Consider the following 15,351-nt stretch of genomic DNA (forward strand, 5'->3'; position numbering starts at 1 on the left):
CACCTGGTGGAAGGGGATACACCTGGTGGAAGGGGATACACTTGGTGGAAGGGGATACACCTGGTGGAAGGGGATACACCTGGTGGAAGGGGGATACACCTGGTGGAAGGGGGATACACCTGGTGGAAGGGAACACACCTGGTGAAAGGGAACACACCTGGTGGAAGGGAACACACCTGGTGGAAGGGAACACACCTGGTGGAAGGGGACACACCTGGTGGAAGGGAACACACCTGGTGGAAGGGGACACACCTGGTGGAAGGGAACACACCTGGTGGAAGGGAACACACCTGGTGGAAGGGGACACACCTGGTGGAAGGGAACACACCTGGTGGAAGGGGATACACCTGGTGGAAGGGGACACACCTGGTGGAAGGGGACACACCTGGTGGAAGGGGACACACCTGGTGGAAGGGAACACACCTGGTGGAAGGGGACACACCTGGTGGAAGGGAACACACCTGGTGGAAGGGGACACACCTGGTGGAAGGGAACACACCTGGTGGAAGGGAACACACCTGGTGGAAGGGGGACACACCTGGTGGAAGGGGACACACCTGGTGGAAGGGGACACACCTGGTGGAAGGGGACGCACCTGGTGGAAGGGGACGCACCTGGTGGAAGGGGACACACCTGGTGGAAGGGGACACACCTGGTGGAAGGGGACACACCTGGTGGAAGGGGACGCACCTGGTGGATTTCAGTGGAGGGAGTAGCAAGGTTTTGTTCTGAGTAGATTTTTCTCTACTTTTAAAAATGTTATACGACCAAGCTTTCTCTGAACACCCTCACCAGCTAGAATACTGTGCCCGGGGCTGTGTGTCTCTTACCTTTAGAGCACGGCCCTTCACAGCCATTGAGTTCCAGCACTCTTCCTTGATAAGCTCAGTTAAGTAGCTCTTGGCTAAGTTGTGCATCTCCACATCTTTCCTAATCTTGGAGAAAGGAAAAAGATAAAAGTGGAAATATGACCACGTAAGGAGCAACACTATGGTCAGCCCCTGATCAGCCAGGGCTCCCTAAAGCTTGTGTGAAGACTTAAGATTCTCTGCCTTAGGGCTGGAGAGATGGCTCAGCGGTTAAGAGCACTGACTGCTCTTCCAGAGGTCCTGAGTTCAAATCCCAGCAACCACATGGTGGCGCACAACCATCTATAATGAGATCTGATGCCCTCTTCTGGTGTGTCTGAAGATAGCTTCAGTGTACCTGTATAGAATAAATAAATAAATCTTAAAAAAAAAAAAGATTCTCTGCCTTAAAGATCGCTGTGTCAATACTAATGCCGGTAAAGGTGTTACTAGTTGGCTAGTGTTACTTCGTTGGCTCTGTCTGCTGATGTCCCTTAGTAGATAAGCGATTAAGTGTCCCTATTTAAGAGTCTGCCCAGGCGCATGGTATGAAAGTGGCCCACCGCAGTCCTTAGTCCTTAGGATCCTTTCCAGAAACTTCCTTGCATTTCACTTGGTTGACACTGTTATTTCCAAACTAGCTAAGAATCATCTCTCAGAATAACCTTTTCACTTTCCTTTTAATTTATTTATTTTTCTTATCAATTTACTTTTTCTTTTTCCTTCTGATCCATAGAGTAGAGGGCTAATACAGTTGCCCTCGGCGTACCAGTCATCAGAGCCTGCTTGAGTTCCAGGCTTTGTGTCTGTCTCTATTGTGGAACCCCGATGGCTCCAACTGACTATAGTCCCGGGCTCTTTAGCATTGAGACCCCTGACTGGGAGGTGCCAATTCTCCTCCTGGGGGTTCATATTCTACCCCCAAATCTGCTCATAGCTATCTGGGCTTATGCCGCTGGCTGTCAGTAATTCTCTTCAGGAGCCCTAAAGCCAGGGCTGGTGTTTCTACCAAAGATGAGAACTTTGGGAAAGTACCATGGGAAGAGGCTTTCACAGCATCATGGGGGTGTTTGTTTTGTTTTGCTTTGTCTTGTTCTTTCGTGCCATCCTTAGGGGCTCTAGTGAGGCACTTGCCTACCTTCGATACCTCCTCCTCACATTCATCGTGAAGCCTTTCCAGCTCTTCAGCATCCAGGCAAAACTCCTGCTCATCCAGCTTTGCAATGGTGTCCAGCTTTTCATTTTCTTCCATCATAGCTGCAATCTGAGTTTTGAAATAAGGAAGGACGGTGACAGGCAAAGACTTGAACCATAAAATAGGTACTGCAATTCTCTAAACATACACTGGGATAGAGAACTTGGTCACAGGCTTGTTTGTGGTCATTGAAGTCTTAAGGATTGATACTTGGAAGTTCACTGATCTAATGACAAAACCGGGAGCAACCACCTATCACGGTGTCAGACAGGATTCGCCTAGAAAGTCTCTTGGCAAACAGGTTGGGAACTTTTTGTGTCGAGGTTTGGTCTGTTGCTGTGCATTGTATAAACTAAATACTGGCTTCCAAGGTCTGGTTGACCCCAAGGACGAGAGAGTCCTCATGTGGACCAAGTGATGCTATGTGACCTTGCTCCTTAGTTTAAAAACGATTGGTTGAATAAAGATGCTGAAAGCCTATGGCTGGGCAGAGTTGAGGTAGGTGGGGTTTGGGTTCCTGGGCTTGGGGTCTGAAGAGATCACGAAGAGAAGAAGAGAAGAGAAGAGAAGAGAAGAGAAGAGAAGAGAAGAGAAGGGAGGGGAGGGGAGGGGAGGAGAAGGGAAGGGAGGGGAGGGGAGGGGAGCACAGGGGAGGGGAGGAGAGGAGAGCACAGGGGAGGGGAGGTAGGGGAGGGGAGGGGAGGGGAGGGGAGAAGAGAGGATGAGAGAGGAGTGAAGTGAAGACGCTGTGGGAAATGACTGTGAGAATTAACCATGAGGCTGGCCACTCTGAATAAGAGCAGCCCATAAGGAATATAGCAACTTAGAACTCAGGGTTACTGATAGGAAAGGAGACATTAATAGCTTAAAAGGTAGATTCCTGCCCAGTTTGTAGTGCTTTCTGGGCTTATCATTAAATATAAAGGTTTTATATCTTTTATCTAGGAACTGAATGATCAAAGGTGGGGTACAAACCCCTGATTGGGATTAAGTATTTACTATAACATTGTTTTGCTTCTGGAAATGGCTATAGAGAATGGTGTTGGTTAGGGGTTATTTGAAGTGGAAAGATTCTTAGGGAAAGAGGGTGCCACCATCCTCTAGGCTTGGGTCCTGAACAAGCAGATAAAGCTCGTTGAAGTAACACATGGGTTTCTGAGTCAAAAAGAAAAAAGAGAGAAAGAAAGAAAAAGTAAACTAGCTAGCCCCTGGATTAGGGAGAATTCTCTTCATTGTGGATATAAGTGACAGAGAAACTAAGAAAGCATTCACCGTTCTCATCTTCCTGGCTGCACGGGTGAGGTAACCAGCAGCTCCAAGCACCTTCCAACTTGACTTCTCCAAATATATCCCTCCTCCCTTAAGTAGATTTCCTCAGGGTATTTTACCATAACAACAGAAAAGCAACCAAGGCTCGAAAATGGATCTTAGCATTCAAACAGTGGAGTAAACGTCCACAAACATTTGTTTTGAAAGAGGAGTGCAGAGTCAGATTTACTCTCGGGATATCAACACATGCGTGCAACTATGCATGTGACCACTGTACTTACAATTTGAGCGAGCTCCTTGATTCCTCGTTTGATCTCCTTTCGTCTAGGGGTAAAAATCCTCACCTCCTTTTTGACGGCCTGAAAGGGGGCAAGCACCTCACTTAGTAAGGCAAGGGAAGACGGTGGGGAGAGACAGCGAGAACTTTGGGCAACCGACAGGTAGCCCCTCTTTAAGGCTGAAATAGAATGCTTGCAAAGACTATACTATAAAATATAGAGGGTGCAAGAGAGCGGGGCGTGGCTCACTCAAGAAAGGCTTGCTGCACAATTGTGAGCAGCAGGATGTGGATTCCCCAGAAACACACACAAATGCCGGATGGGAAGGGCAGCCCACCTGGCTGCAGAAGGTGGATTCCCAGCGCAAACTGGCTAGCAATGCTGACCATATCAATCAGCTCTGAGTTTGATGGAGAGAGCCTGCTCTGGTGATTAAGGTGGAAGGGTGATGGACGTTCTTCCTGGCTCAACTCTGAGCCTTCACATGGGAGCACCCATCTACACATGAGCTAACACACGTTTAAAAAGCATGAATATGCATGCCGTAGAAAAAAAACCAAACCATGAAATTGTATCCCCATGACACTCTGCTTAATTCTAACAGTGTTTGTAAGGGAAACATTGAACGCGTTCAAAGAAAGTACAGAAAAAATGAAATGCTGAAAACCTGACAAGGCAAAACTAATCTATCTCGAGTGAGACTGGATCCAGACCTCTGCTCATCTACTCAATGTCCTTAACCATGGTAGCCCTTCTGCTCCCAACCCATCCTTCTAAGACAAATATCCTTCAAATCTCAATAGCGCAGTCTCTCGGACCCTTCTTGGCTTTGGCTTTGCTGATCCTTTTGTTGGGTTTCAGGTTAAGCGTAGGCTTGTAGGACTTAATCGAAAAGGCTGGGTCTGGCTTCAGCGTGAATTTGCTTTTAGGAGAGTCACTTTAGTGTACACTGCAGTGCACTGCCCGGGAGTGTCTCAAGTAACATCCTAACCTTCCCCGGGGGTTTCCATATGAACAGGATGCAGTTGGCGCGTCACAGAGTGTCAGACCCATTTCACGATTTATAAACAGTCTTCGGAGATGGTGGTGGGGTTGGGGTGTGGTGCACACCTTTGATCCCAATGCCCAGGAGGCAGAGGCAGGTGAATGCCTGAGTTCAAGGCCAGCCTGGTCTACAGAACAAGTACCAGGACAACCAGGGCTACACAGAGAAACCCCGACTCAACAGAATTAGTAATAATAATAGTAACAATAATTATAATTATTAATAATAATAGTAAGAGCATAAATACCTCTTCCATTTTTCGTTGGATCCAGGGAATTTTATTGAGATCGATGGCTAATTCCTCTTGGGATGAGTACAAGCTCAACTTTTTCTGAGAGAGAATAGAAAGAGACAGGCAGTTCTTAAAAACTGTCAAATCCTTCTCTCTCTCTCCGCTTCCCACCCTTTCGCTGAACCCCTTTGCACTTGTCCCAGTTAAAAAATGACACCCATCTAAATGAATTCTTAAATCCTTACATCTCTGCCAGCACAGAGATCAAGATGTTTTAAAGACTGATAATAGGACATTAAACGAAACAAGAACACTTCAACGTTGCTACAAACCTAACTGCTATTCTGCAGGTGACAAGAAAGTCACTCAGAAAGGGTTAAGGAGGACGGACACGGTTCCCACTGGGGTCGGGTTTCCCTGCCTCTTTCCTGCCCTGTGGACCACAGGCTTCTGCCCATCAGAGTCCATTCTACTACTTAGGAGCTTACTCCTCCCTCCTCCCCACTGGGTGTTGTTGTTGTTGTTGTTATTGTTGTTGTTGTTGTGTTGTCTCACAATCCTCACCCCATTTCCTCCTGCATCATGTCTCCCTCCTCTCCCGGGGCTCTCACCCTTAGGCAGACACTCTACTGTGTAGGAACGCTGCCTTCAGCTCACTGCCATGCTCCCCTTCGTACCCTGTGTCTGAGATTCTCGTGGGTATCTCTGCGCTATGGTTCTGCCGTTGCCTTGCAGGTTGCCTTTCTCTCTCTCCTCTGCTCCCCGGGATCCTCCCTTTGGCTCTCTAGGAGCATCCCACCTGCTCCTCTTCTGCTTCTCACCGTTCGTCCGTCGCTATGACCTTCCCGGGGCTTTCGACTCAATCCACATACCTTTGGCTCTCAAATCAGCATCCCCAGTGCTAGCCTCTTCCAAGGACTCAAGGTTCATCTGTCCCACAGCCTGGGCTTTTTGGGATTGCTTCATGGATGCTGTATAGACTTCTGACCCTCAGCATGAGTAAAAACTGACCTTAGACCCTGTCCTTTATTATTATTACTATTGAAGCTGCTGGCTCTTTGACAGCGCATCCCATTCCTACTCAGAGTGCTGTCTTTCACACAGCTGTTCAAAGGTGTCTGTGAGTCATCCTTGAGTCTTTTCATCCCCCTCTATGTCCGTTCCTTGGTTGGATCTCCTAATCTAGTCTCTGACACCGACCTCAGCACTTTCTCCACCGTGGCACTCCCTACTGCCACTTTCTCTCTAGGAATCTCCTTGCTCCAACTCTGTGGCCTCCAGGGCACATTTTCCTCAAAGCAGCAAGCTCTCACTTCAAAGCTGGAAACGAAAGCCCAGTTCTGTTACCCCTCTGCTTTGGTAGATACACGTGTGCAACACAAAGCTAGACTCTTCTTCTCTTGGTCTACGAAGCCTGTCCCTCAGGGCTTTGCCTGCACAGGCCTTCTGCTGATCCCTGCAAATCACACACCAAGCTCCCTGCTCCTCGTCCCTGACTTTGCTGGCCCTTCTGCTTTCCTGGGGGGCGTTGTCTTCTAAGTCTGATCTCAGCTTATGGAGAGGCTGGCCCGGCAGGCCCTGTCGTTCAACCTGTCTAATGTCACAAATAGCACCGGCTCACTAACCAACCTTGCCTGTTTGCTTATGCACCCATCTCTCTGTCCGCCAGCTGCACCACTGGAAAGGGAACACCGAGAAAGCAGAACGTTCCCTCTCGTCCATCGCTGTGTCTATCACAGACTAACGCTTTGTAGGCACCCAATAATTATTTGCTGAAGGCCTTTCAGTTCTGTCGGAAGGCCTTTTCTTTTTGTGGTGGAACCATATATAAAAATGTACTAGGCAGAGGTAGGCCGATCTCTGAGTTTAAGGCCGGCCTATTACACAAGCAAGTTCCAGGCTAGCCAGGGCTATGGAATGGGACTTGTCTCAAAAACAGAAATGACAAAACAAAACAACAAAACAAAAACCAACCAAGTCATAATTGGCACCTGAAGTATAAAAATACCCAGGAAAGCCCCATTGCTTCAGAACGGCCACTTTAACTGTGTGAAGGTCCAGTGAGACGGGGTTAGAGAGGAGTATTTCAGTAGACACGTATTCCTAGAGGTACGATACTTTCATATATGAGTTTATTATGACAATATGATTATATTTAATTTTAAAAAGCTATTCGCTGAACAACCAACTAAGCCTGTGTTCCAGGCTGAGACTTCCTAAATCATGAATATTATATGGAGGTAGAGGGACCTGCTTCCATCAGCCGCCAATATTTGTAGACAGAATATCTTGTGTCCAAGTGGGTGTGGCACCTGTCAGTAAGAAATCTGATGGCCTATGGCTCAGGCAGGAGCTAGGAGGTGAGACATGTGGGAGGGAGAAAAAAATTCTGGGATAGAGCCAGGTGTGGAAGGCTCGCCCAAAGCCGTGACAGGATAAACGTGTGGTTCCTGAGCACGGGTAACCAGCCATGCAGCAGAAAACGAATTAGGACAAATGGGTTGAATTTAAGTTATGAACTACTCAAAGGAGAGTCGAGGGTATCTGTAAATATATGGTGAGTCTGAGTCTTATTTCTGGGCACACAGGGCAGGGAGGAAGCACCAGGCCAAATTTCTACAAATAATTGATTTTTTTAAAAAAAGTTTTTGAGCATGTCCGGATCTTACTCCATCGTTTAAGTGAAATCTGAGATATAACGTTTGTGATCATTTTGAGAAAAGCTTAATTTTCGATCAGATGTGGCTTACATTCTAGTTGAAAAAAAATCACTGGACATCTGGGTAAGAAAAAAATAGCATTGCCTATGTACTTAGAAACGGTGATGGAAATCTGCATATTGTTTATGGAGAGGGAGAAGGCAAGCCAGCTACCTGGAATTCAGTTGTCTCTTCTTCTGGAGGTACACACTGGTAATCTGGCGAAGCCAGGTAGTCACACTCTGTTTCCACGGTCTTGGCCAGACTGAGCATTAGTTGATGGCAGTGTTCAAAGATCTCATTTGCTATGTTTGATCCAAGCCTCCTAGAGAGAGAGAGAGAGAGAGAGAGAGAGAGAGAGAGAGAGAGAGAGAGAGAGAGAGAGAGAGAGACTTTAAAATTCCGCATTTACCAATGTTATTTCCAGACAACTACACAAAGAAACATGGGAAGTTCTCCACAGTGCCCTTTAATTGTTGGGCCTCTATTTCTAAGAAGAGGACCCTTCCATGGACTTTGAAGGACTCAGGCTCCTGACCCTTCTTGGGTGATCCTTCCTTCTGCTATCCTGTACCCTTCACCGAGCATGGCCTTGGGCTAGGCACAGAAGAGCCGCTGCTGTGAGCCCCCAGAATGCAACAGGCTTTGTCACATGAGCACTGCCTCTATTAAACTGGCCTATGAGCAAGGCTCTGGGGCATCCTCCTGCTGGCTGACAAACAGTCGCCCAGCATATAGTGACTGATGCCATCCATCCCTTGGTAGGTGAGCCAGGGGAGGCAAGACGGCTGGCAGTGCTCTTCTGAGGTTTCTCCTTCAAGCTCCTGCCTTGAGTTTCTACCTTGGCTTCCCTCAATGGTGAACTACAGACCTGTAGGCTGAAACAAACCTTCTTTTCCTTGAGTGGCCATGGTGCTCACCAGGGTGACAGAAAAGCAAACTGGGTCAGTGCTGACGCTGAGGCAGGCAGAGGAAAGGGCAAACCGAGATGCATTGCTACCGAGACCACCAAAGCTACAGACCTCGCCACCCTTTAATATTAATTCTTCATGTTGAGGTGACCCGGGCCATAAAGACGACTTTTGAGAGTCACGACCCACATGGCTTGAGGTAGAAGTTTCGTCGCATGCCTATAGTTGCAAGGCTCATTAAATCCTGAACCAAGGTTCCAAACACAACTCTGTTAGGTGTGGGAGTTCAGGCGATTACTGACTTCTGGAAGTGTCTTTCCTTTTTAAACAGGGCTCCTGCACTGTTTGCTGTTGCCTGAGGCACTGTTTGTCCATTCGCCGTACGGCCGTGTCAGGACTTGTGTATTGAGGTGAGTCTCTGTCTTACTCATGGCTCTCATATATGAAATGGGCGCGGTCACGCCATCTTGAAGTGAGTCTTTGAAATAAGCGGTGCTCCAAAGTGTTACAACAATCCCCATGCCTCACCAAGGAAGGCTGTGCTTTAAAATTACGTTTGCCAAAGGGAGCTTCCCTGTGAGACTGCGCTTAAAGTCCAACCCGTCTTTTGGTGTCCTGTTACTGACCTGGGATGAGCCAGTTCCCAGCGATAATTCCCTCTGAACCACCCTTTCACACGAAGCCAACTAACACCACGGCCACACCCCAGCCACCCGCACACATGACACTCTCAAACCCGGGTCACTAACAACCTCAGGGTCAAGTTCCAGTCAACAAGAGGTAGCCAGTATGCCCCAGAACCCTCCCTGTGGCTTGTGCAGCAAGCATGGTGTGTGTGTGTGTGTGTGTGTGTGTGTGTGTGTGTGTGTGTGTGTGTGTCCTCCTCTCAGAACCCTGTGCACGACAGCCTCTTGCTGGAGAGACTGCCCTTTTGAACTTAAAACAGGCATCACGTCACGCTGCGCCACTGTGCACATACTCACTTCCACTTGAGGTAGACCAGGGTGTTGTCGTCTTTCCCATTCACCAGGATGTGCTGTCCGTCCATTGACATTTTCATGTTCTGAATCCCTTGACCATGGTGAGAATGACTCCGACATCGAACAAAGGTATCCTCAATAAAAGGAAGAAATTATCTAATTCTCTGTTACATGGTACGTTGTGTGTGTGTGTGTGTGTGTGTGTGTGTGTGTAGTGTGTGATTGAGTGTGTGTCTGTGTGTGTGTCTATGTGAGAGTATGTGAGTGTGTGTGTGTGTGTCTCACATGGTCACATGTACCTTTGCTTGTGGGTAATTTTCTTCTGTACTTCTGAAGACATTTTTATTGGTACAAAAGTAGCTCTTGGTAATACTCGGCACTTAAAACTTCTAGTTCAAACCAGGATTGACTTATTTTCCCACCACTTTATGTAATGTGGGTGGAGCAGGATTGGAACCAGTGGCTTAGGCCAGCCCACCAGACACCCTGTCTGTGTACTTGCTGAAGGCTGTGGAGTTAGGGGAGGGACCTTGGGTGAGCAAAGCTGGGCGCCTCCAATGAGTCGGGCGGGATGTGTTTTCTGTAAAGTGGCTGAGTGTGTTAAGGGAAGGTGAGGAGAAATCCGGGGAAAGAAGATGACAATGCCCTAGGGTGTGCTAATGAAACCAACTAAGACATCCACACCAGCACATCACGGATGTGTGCAACACATGACAACAGTTTAGGCTCTTCTAGTGAAAACCTACAGCTGTCACCCCGGCCCTCGAGCCTGACGTCTTTCCACATAGGTTTTTAAGTAGACAAGACTTTCAAGTGGTTTAAAGCAAGAAAGCTATCAGAGAGGCTGGCATGAAATTTCCTCCGACTCCATGGCCAGCATTTCCCCTGGAAGCTGTGAGTACAATACCATCCAGAGCCATTCGGAAAACTTTATGTAAATATAACTTTTCCACTGATAATATTTGCAGAATATTATATGCATATGCACTTACTTATACACCTTGCTTTTCTACTTAACAATCAGATTTCTTGGGACTTTTTCCTCTTGTTGGGTTGTCCCTGTTTTGTGTCATGGCTGCCTGATAGCACTTAAGTACTGATTTTGTACCAAAGCTCATTTAATTTACGATGTCTTTGTGCAGGAAACTCAGGATTTTCTTTTCTTTTTTTTTGTCTTGCAACTGTTCCATGAATAACTTTATCTATGAGGTGCTCTGCCTTGTCGTGTCGGGTCACTGTCAGCTGCACCGAGCTTCTGACGGGGTAGCATAGTTTGCAATCATTCACTTTAAAAAAAAAAACCCTCTAGGCCTGGAGAGATGCCTCAGGGCATAAAGTGCTTGCAGCGCAAGCCTCACAGCATGAACTTCAATCTCTAGAACCCACTTAAAGGCTAGAGGAAGCCATTCGAGGAGCATCCAGATCCCTGCCTGTACCCACAAAGACTTCGCCAGAAGCCTGTGGGCCAGCTAGCCCGGCTTTGGTGGCAACAAAGGGAAGTTTGTGTTCTGTGTGTTCTGACATCCTCACTATAGTGTGTGTGGGCCTGCACGCCCCACCCCAGGGAACATGATAACACACACAGGAGAGAGAGAGAGAGAGAGAGAGAGAGAGAGAGAGAGAGAGAGAGAGACCCACTCCCTAAGAAACTCAACGGTTTTCCTCTAGAACCATATTGAGTTCGTCCAAATTTGCTTTCTTTCTAAACGAGAAGAAAAGGAACTACTATGTGCCCAGCCAGAGACAACGGTATCTGTGGACATGTGGGAGTGTTGTCTCATGGGTGGGTATGATATTTCCAGTGTGTGGAGGAGACGAGTGAAAAACTGGGAAGGAATCACTGGGCAAATCAAGTCACACAATGGACCATGCAGCAGTCTCAAACCTAGAAAAGCACGCCCCACTTTCTGACCGGTTTCTCAGTGTCTCAGAGGTCTGCGGGCTGTGGAAACCGGATGCTAGTGCCCGAAGACTCAGACAAGGGCTCTCGCTGCCACCTTCTGTTCCCCCAGCATCTTTGAAGGGTTGAGGACAGCAGCAACAAGCCAAGGCCCTCCAGACTAGGCTAGCACTGTTACTAAGCACATCATTTTCTTTCCCATGAGCCTCTAGGGGCCAGGGAGCAGTTTCTCTGACGTTGCAGCAGAGAGTCAGAAGTTAAGCGCCCCTCCGTGAGTCTTTAAGGGACAGCTTGCAGATAAGCTGGGCAGCAGCCCATCTGCGGTGCCCTCCCTGCCCAGTGTTCTGTGTGCAGGCCTCGCTGTCCTGGCTGGTGTTTCCTTCTTTAGAGTGATAAGCTGACTGACAAGAATGTTAAAAAATGGTCACACGCACGCACAGAGAGTTTACAAAATTAGAGAGAAAACAGGACATTGAGTCAATTTACTTACGGAAGTCCCGATTCCTTTTCTAAGTGGTTTGTTCCTACCCAAAATCCGAGAACATGCCCCACACTGTGAAATTTATTCCTATTTAATTGTGAGCATGCATGGGTATATACACAGGAGCTTAGATGCTAGAGGAGGCCAGGGCACAGGAGCCCCTGAGAGAGAATTTACAGGCAGTTGTGAACCACACAGCCCAGGTGCTGGAGCCAAACCTGGGTCATCAGGAAGAGGTAAGCAGAGCCCTCTCTCTCTGCCTCCTACACCGTGTGCTTTTATATAATTAGAAAAAGCATTTATTTTAATTTTACATGTATGAGTGTTTTGTCTGCGTGCATGCATGTGCATCACATGTATGCCTGGTGTCCATGGAAGCAAGAAGAGGGTGCCGGGTCCCTTGGGACTGCTTGTCAGCCACACGCAGATGTTGGAAACTGAACCTGAGTCTTCCCCGAGAGCAACAGATGCTCTAACCACTAGGCAATCTCTCCAAGTCTCCCCCCCCACCCCGCCCCACTTCCTCCACTCAGATTTTCTTTTTTGTTAATTTACCAGACTGAACATATCTCGGATACAGAGAACTCCACATTTAGCTATTGTTATAAGCCATAATCCGTGAGAGGACAGATAGATTGTTCCGGCTCCATACTGTTTGCTCTGGACTTTTTGTTGAGGCTTAAGGATACAGATGCCGGTGTGCTCCTGCCAATCAAAGCAAAGGAGGACATTATTGAAAAGATTGGGCCAGTAGCAGTGTTGGTTTTGCGGGTGTGTGCTACATATGTGTGCTACATATGTGGTCAGGTTCAAATCTGGGGACTCTATCCTTGTGTGGGTCAGAGTAGGCACCTGTGTTTATACCGTGTATCAATCAGAGTTACATATTTGCAAATTAAAGCTGATTTTTGCCAGCTAAAGAGCTCAATCTTCCTTTTCCTCCCTCCCTCCCTCTCTCCCTCCCTCCCTCCCTTCCTTCCTTCCTTCTTTCCTTCCTACCTTCCTTCTTTCCTTTTTGGTGCTGGGATCAAACCCAGGCTCCTTTGCATGACAAGTGGGTACTCATAGCCACTGGTCTACATCTCCGCCCAGGACTGGCTTCTTTACATGTAATTCTGCCATTAAGGCTCCAAGCCTACCCTGGCTGACACTCTTGGTTTCCCGCCATCGTATACCATCATGTGCGAATCGAAATACAAGTTGCCAATTTCTCACTGTGCATCTTCCCATGCAGCCCCTTTCTCCAAGCCTCAGACATGACCTTCCTTCTGTCTGAAAGATCCTTGTCAGCTTCCCCCAGTCCTCTTCCACTTCCTCTGTCCACGCTCCTCCCTTGGGGTGCACGTGCTATTTCCTGGCTCCAAATCGGACCCATCCCTCAAAGACTCGTGGGAATCTTGCTTCTTACAACACTTCTCTAATATCCCAAGTTACCATGAACTGTCTCTTCTTTTTTTTCTTAATTTCTATGTCTAATACCAGTCACACAGGGAAAAGACCAGAGAGATAAAAATAATTTAAAGAAGCCTAGGGTGGATCCTTCTCCCCAGGATCTGAAGGCAGCATCAGTGGGTGGTGAATGCTGGAAGGCAGCAGGCAGGGCACTGGGCTTGGTATGTGCAACAGGAGCTGTCACAGAACGGTAGGAGTTTGAAGAGAGATGAAGGAACGTGGCAGAAGCATGGTTTAATTGTTTTGTGAGATTTTACTTAGTGCCAAGGTATCGGGGTTCAAAGGAAACGATCTACCTGTTAGCTCCTAGAACATCTATGGAACAGATCTTATACCAGATACTTTTTAAGGCACTAAGCAAACACTAATCACCTGCCTACTTATCTGACATGAATGATGTGTGTGGCATAAACGTGAGGCCACTCAGTTGTATTCGGGATGGAGGAACCAGCCATGTCAGCCACTCTAACTGAACGAGAGGCTGATATGACCCCTCCAGTGAAGTCATGTGCTGACCGGCGGCTGGCTTACCTTTACAGGCATTGTATAGCTGCAGATGTACGGCACCTGGCTGCAGAAGCCATAGATTTTGGATTCTGAGAAGCCCAGCACGGCAGAGGACAGAGCGTGCTCCACCTCATACAGGTACCTGTGGGTGAAGTTGTCCTTCAGCCGTCCTCTTTCATCAGCGAAGTTTTCAGGGACCACTAGATTAGGAAAAGAGGAGAGCTCACATACACGCACCAGAACGTTCATGCCAAAAACCGTTACGCACAGTTATGGGATGAGAAAGAAAGTTGTAAACGCCTGATTAACAGGACTGGGGCTATTTGCAAATTTTTAAAAATGATTGTTTAAAAACAATTTGCCTCAACCAGGGATACTGAATGCTGATAGTAAACTATATTATCACAGCCTTTTGTTTCAAATTAGCTTAAAAATTAAAATAAACAGGACAATACCAAGATTCTCTTCTTTCCTTCCTTCCTTCCTCCCTTCCTTCCTTCCTTCCTCCCTCCTTCCCTTCCTTCCTTCCTTCCTCCCTCCCTTCCTTCCTTCCTTCCTCTTTCCTTCCTTCTTTCCTGTCTTTTTGGATAAAGGTGGCCCTGGCCACCTTGGAACTTGGAACAATCCGGCCTCTGCCTCTCAAGTGCTGCTGAGATTACAGGAATGGTCCTTCCACCCTCTCCTTCTTCCCTACTTCCCTTCTCCTTCTTCCACTCCCTTCCCTTTTTATGTGAGAAAGGGTCTCATTATGTACTCTGGTTGGTCTGGAATTTGCATATAGCTCAGGCTGTCCTTGAATTCACAGAGATCTGCCCTGTTCTATATTTTCAAATTTTCTGGCTAGATAAATTTGCCATCTGAGACAAAAAGAGTATCTGTTTTCTCTCAGCCTTTTAAAGAACCCAGTGAGCTGTTTTATAAGACTAGGTAACTGCACTGTAATGTATCTGAATTTAACGGGGACTATTTAAAACCACAGAACAAAAACCATCACAAAATGACAGATCAACTTGGCGTGGCAGCTGATCTTGTTCCTTTTCTCATATTTAAAACAAACAAACAAACAAACAAACAAACAAACAAAGAGACAAAGAAACATTTCTGAGTCCCGAGGCACAGAGGAAGCTACACTTCACACATTTCACAGCCAGAGTATTGCTTTGTAAAGATGCAAAGAGAGCAACCACTTTACCAAGAAGCCAGAGATGGACTAGAGCAATTTATGGGGGCAGGGAGAAGGGGCTGGGCTGCTCAATTAAGTCACCTTGTGGTAACATGATAGGCAGGGTGAAGTACTCCAGCCTGCTTCTGCCCGTTTCTGAAAGCGGGGACAACACCAGCACTTCGACCACATCCGATTCCACGTGTGACACCGTGGATATCTGCAGCATGTCCTTGCTTGACTCTGAAAGTGAATGGGGATTGACTCTACAGGTGGTCGCTGACTGAATTTAAAGAATCACGCATCATTCTAAGATGTACGAGCGATTACTTTGCCCAAATCCTCAGCATGGTCCTTTGTTAATATTTAACATTTTAAACTCGCACACACAC

At 47.3% G+C, this 15,351-nt stretch overlaps 1 protein-coding gene across 3 annotated transcripts in view; it reads right to left on the minus strand.

Annotated features, from left to right (window-relative positions):
* Cfap43 (cilia and flagella associated protein 43) overlaps nt 1-15,351 on the minus strand; it is an 87,536-nt gene that overhangs the window by 27,156 nt on the left and 45,029 nt on the right. For 2 of the 3 annotated variants that reach the window (NM_001432356.1, NM_001432360.1), the window contains 9 exon segments: nt 831-935; nt 1,987-2,112; nt 3,594-3,671; nt 4,883-4,966; nt 7,741-7,891; nt 9,461-9,591; nt 12,394-12,543; nt 13,822-13,997; nt 15,062-15,202. In NM_001432356.1, coding sequence (NP_001419285.1) covers nt 831-935; nt 1,987-2,112; nt 3,594-3,671; nt 4,883-4,966; nt 7,741-7,891; nt 9,461-9,591; nt 12,394-12,543; nt 13,822-13,997; nt 15,062-15,202 — 1,142 coding nt within the window. 3 annotated transcript variants of the gene reach the window in all.

Source organism: Rattus norvegicus, chromosome 1, assembly GCF_021556685.1.
Source record: "Rattus norvegicus strain SHRSP/BbbUtx chromosome 1, alternate assembly SHRSP_T2T, whole genome shotgun sequence".
NCBI lineage: Eukaryota > Metazoa > Chordata > Mammalia > Rodentia > Muridae > Rattus > Rattus norvegicus.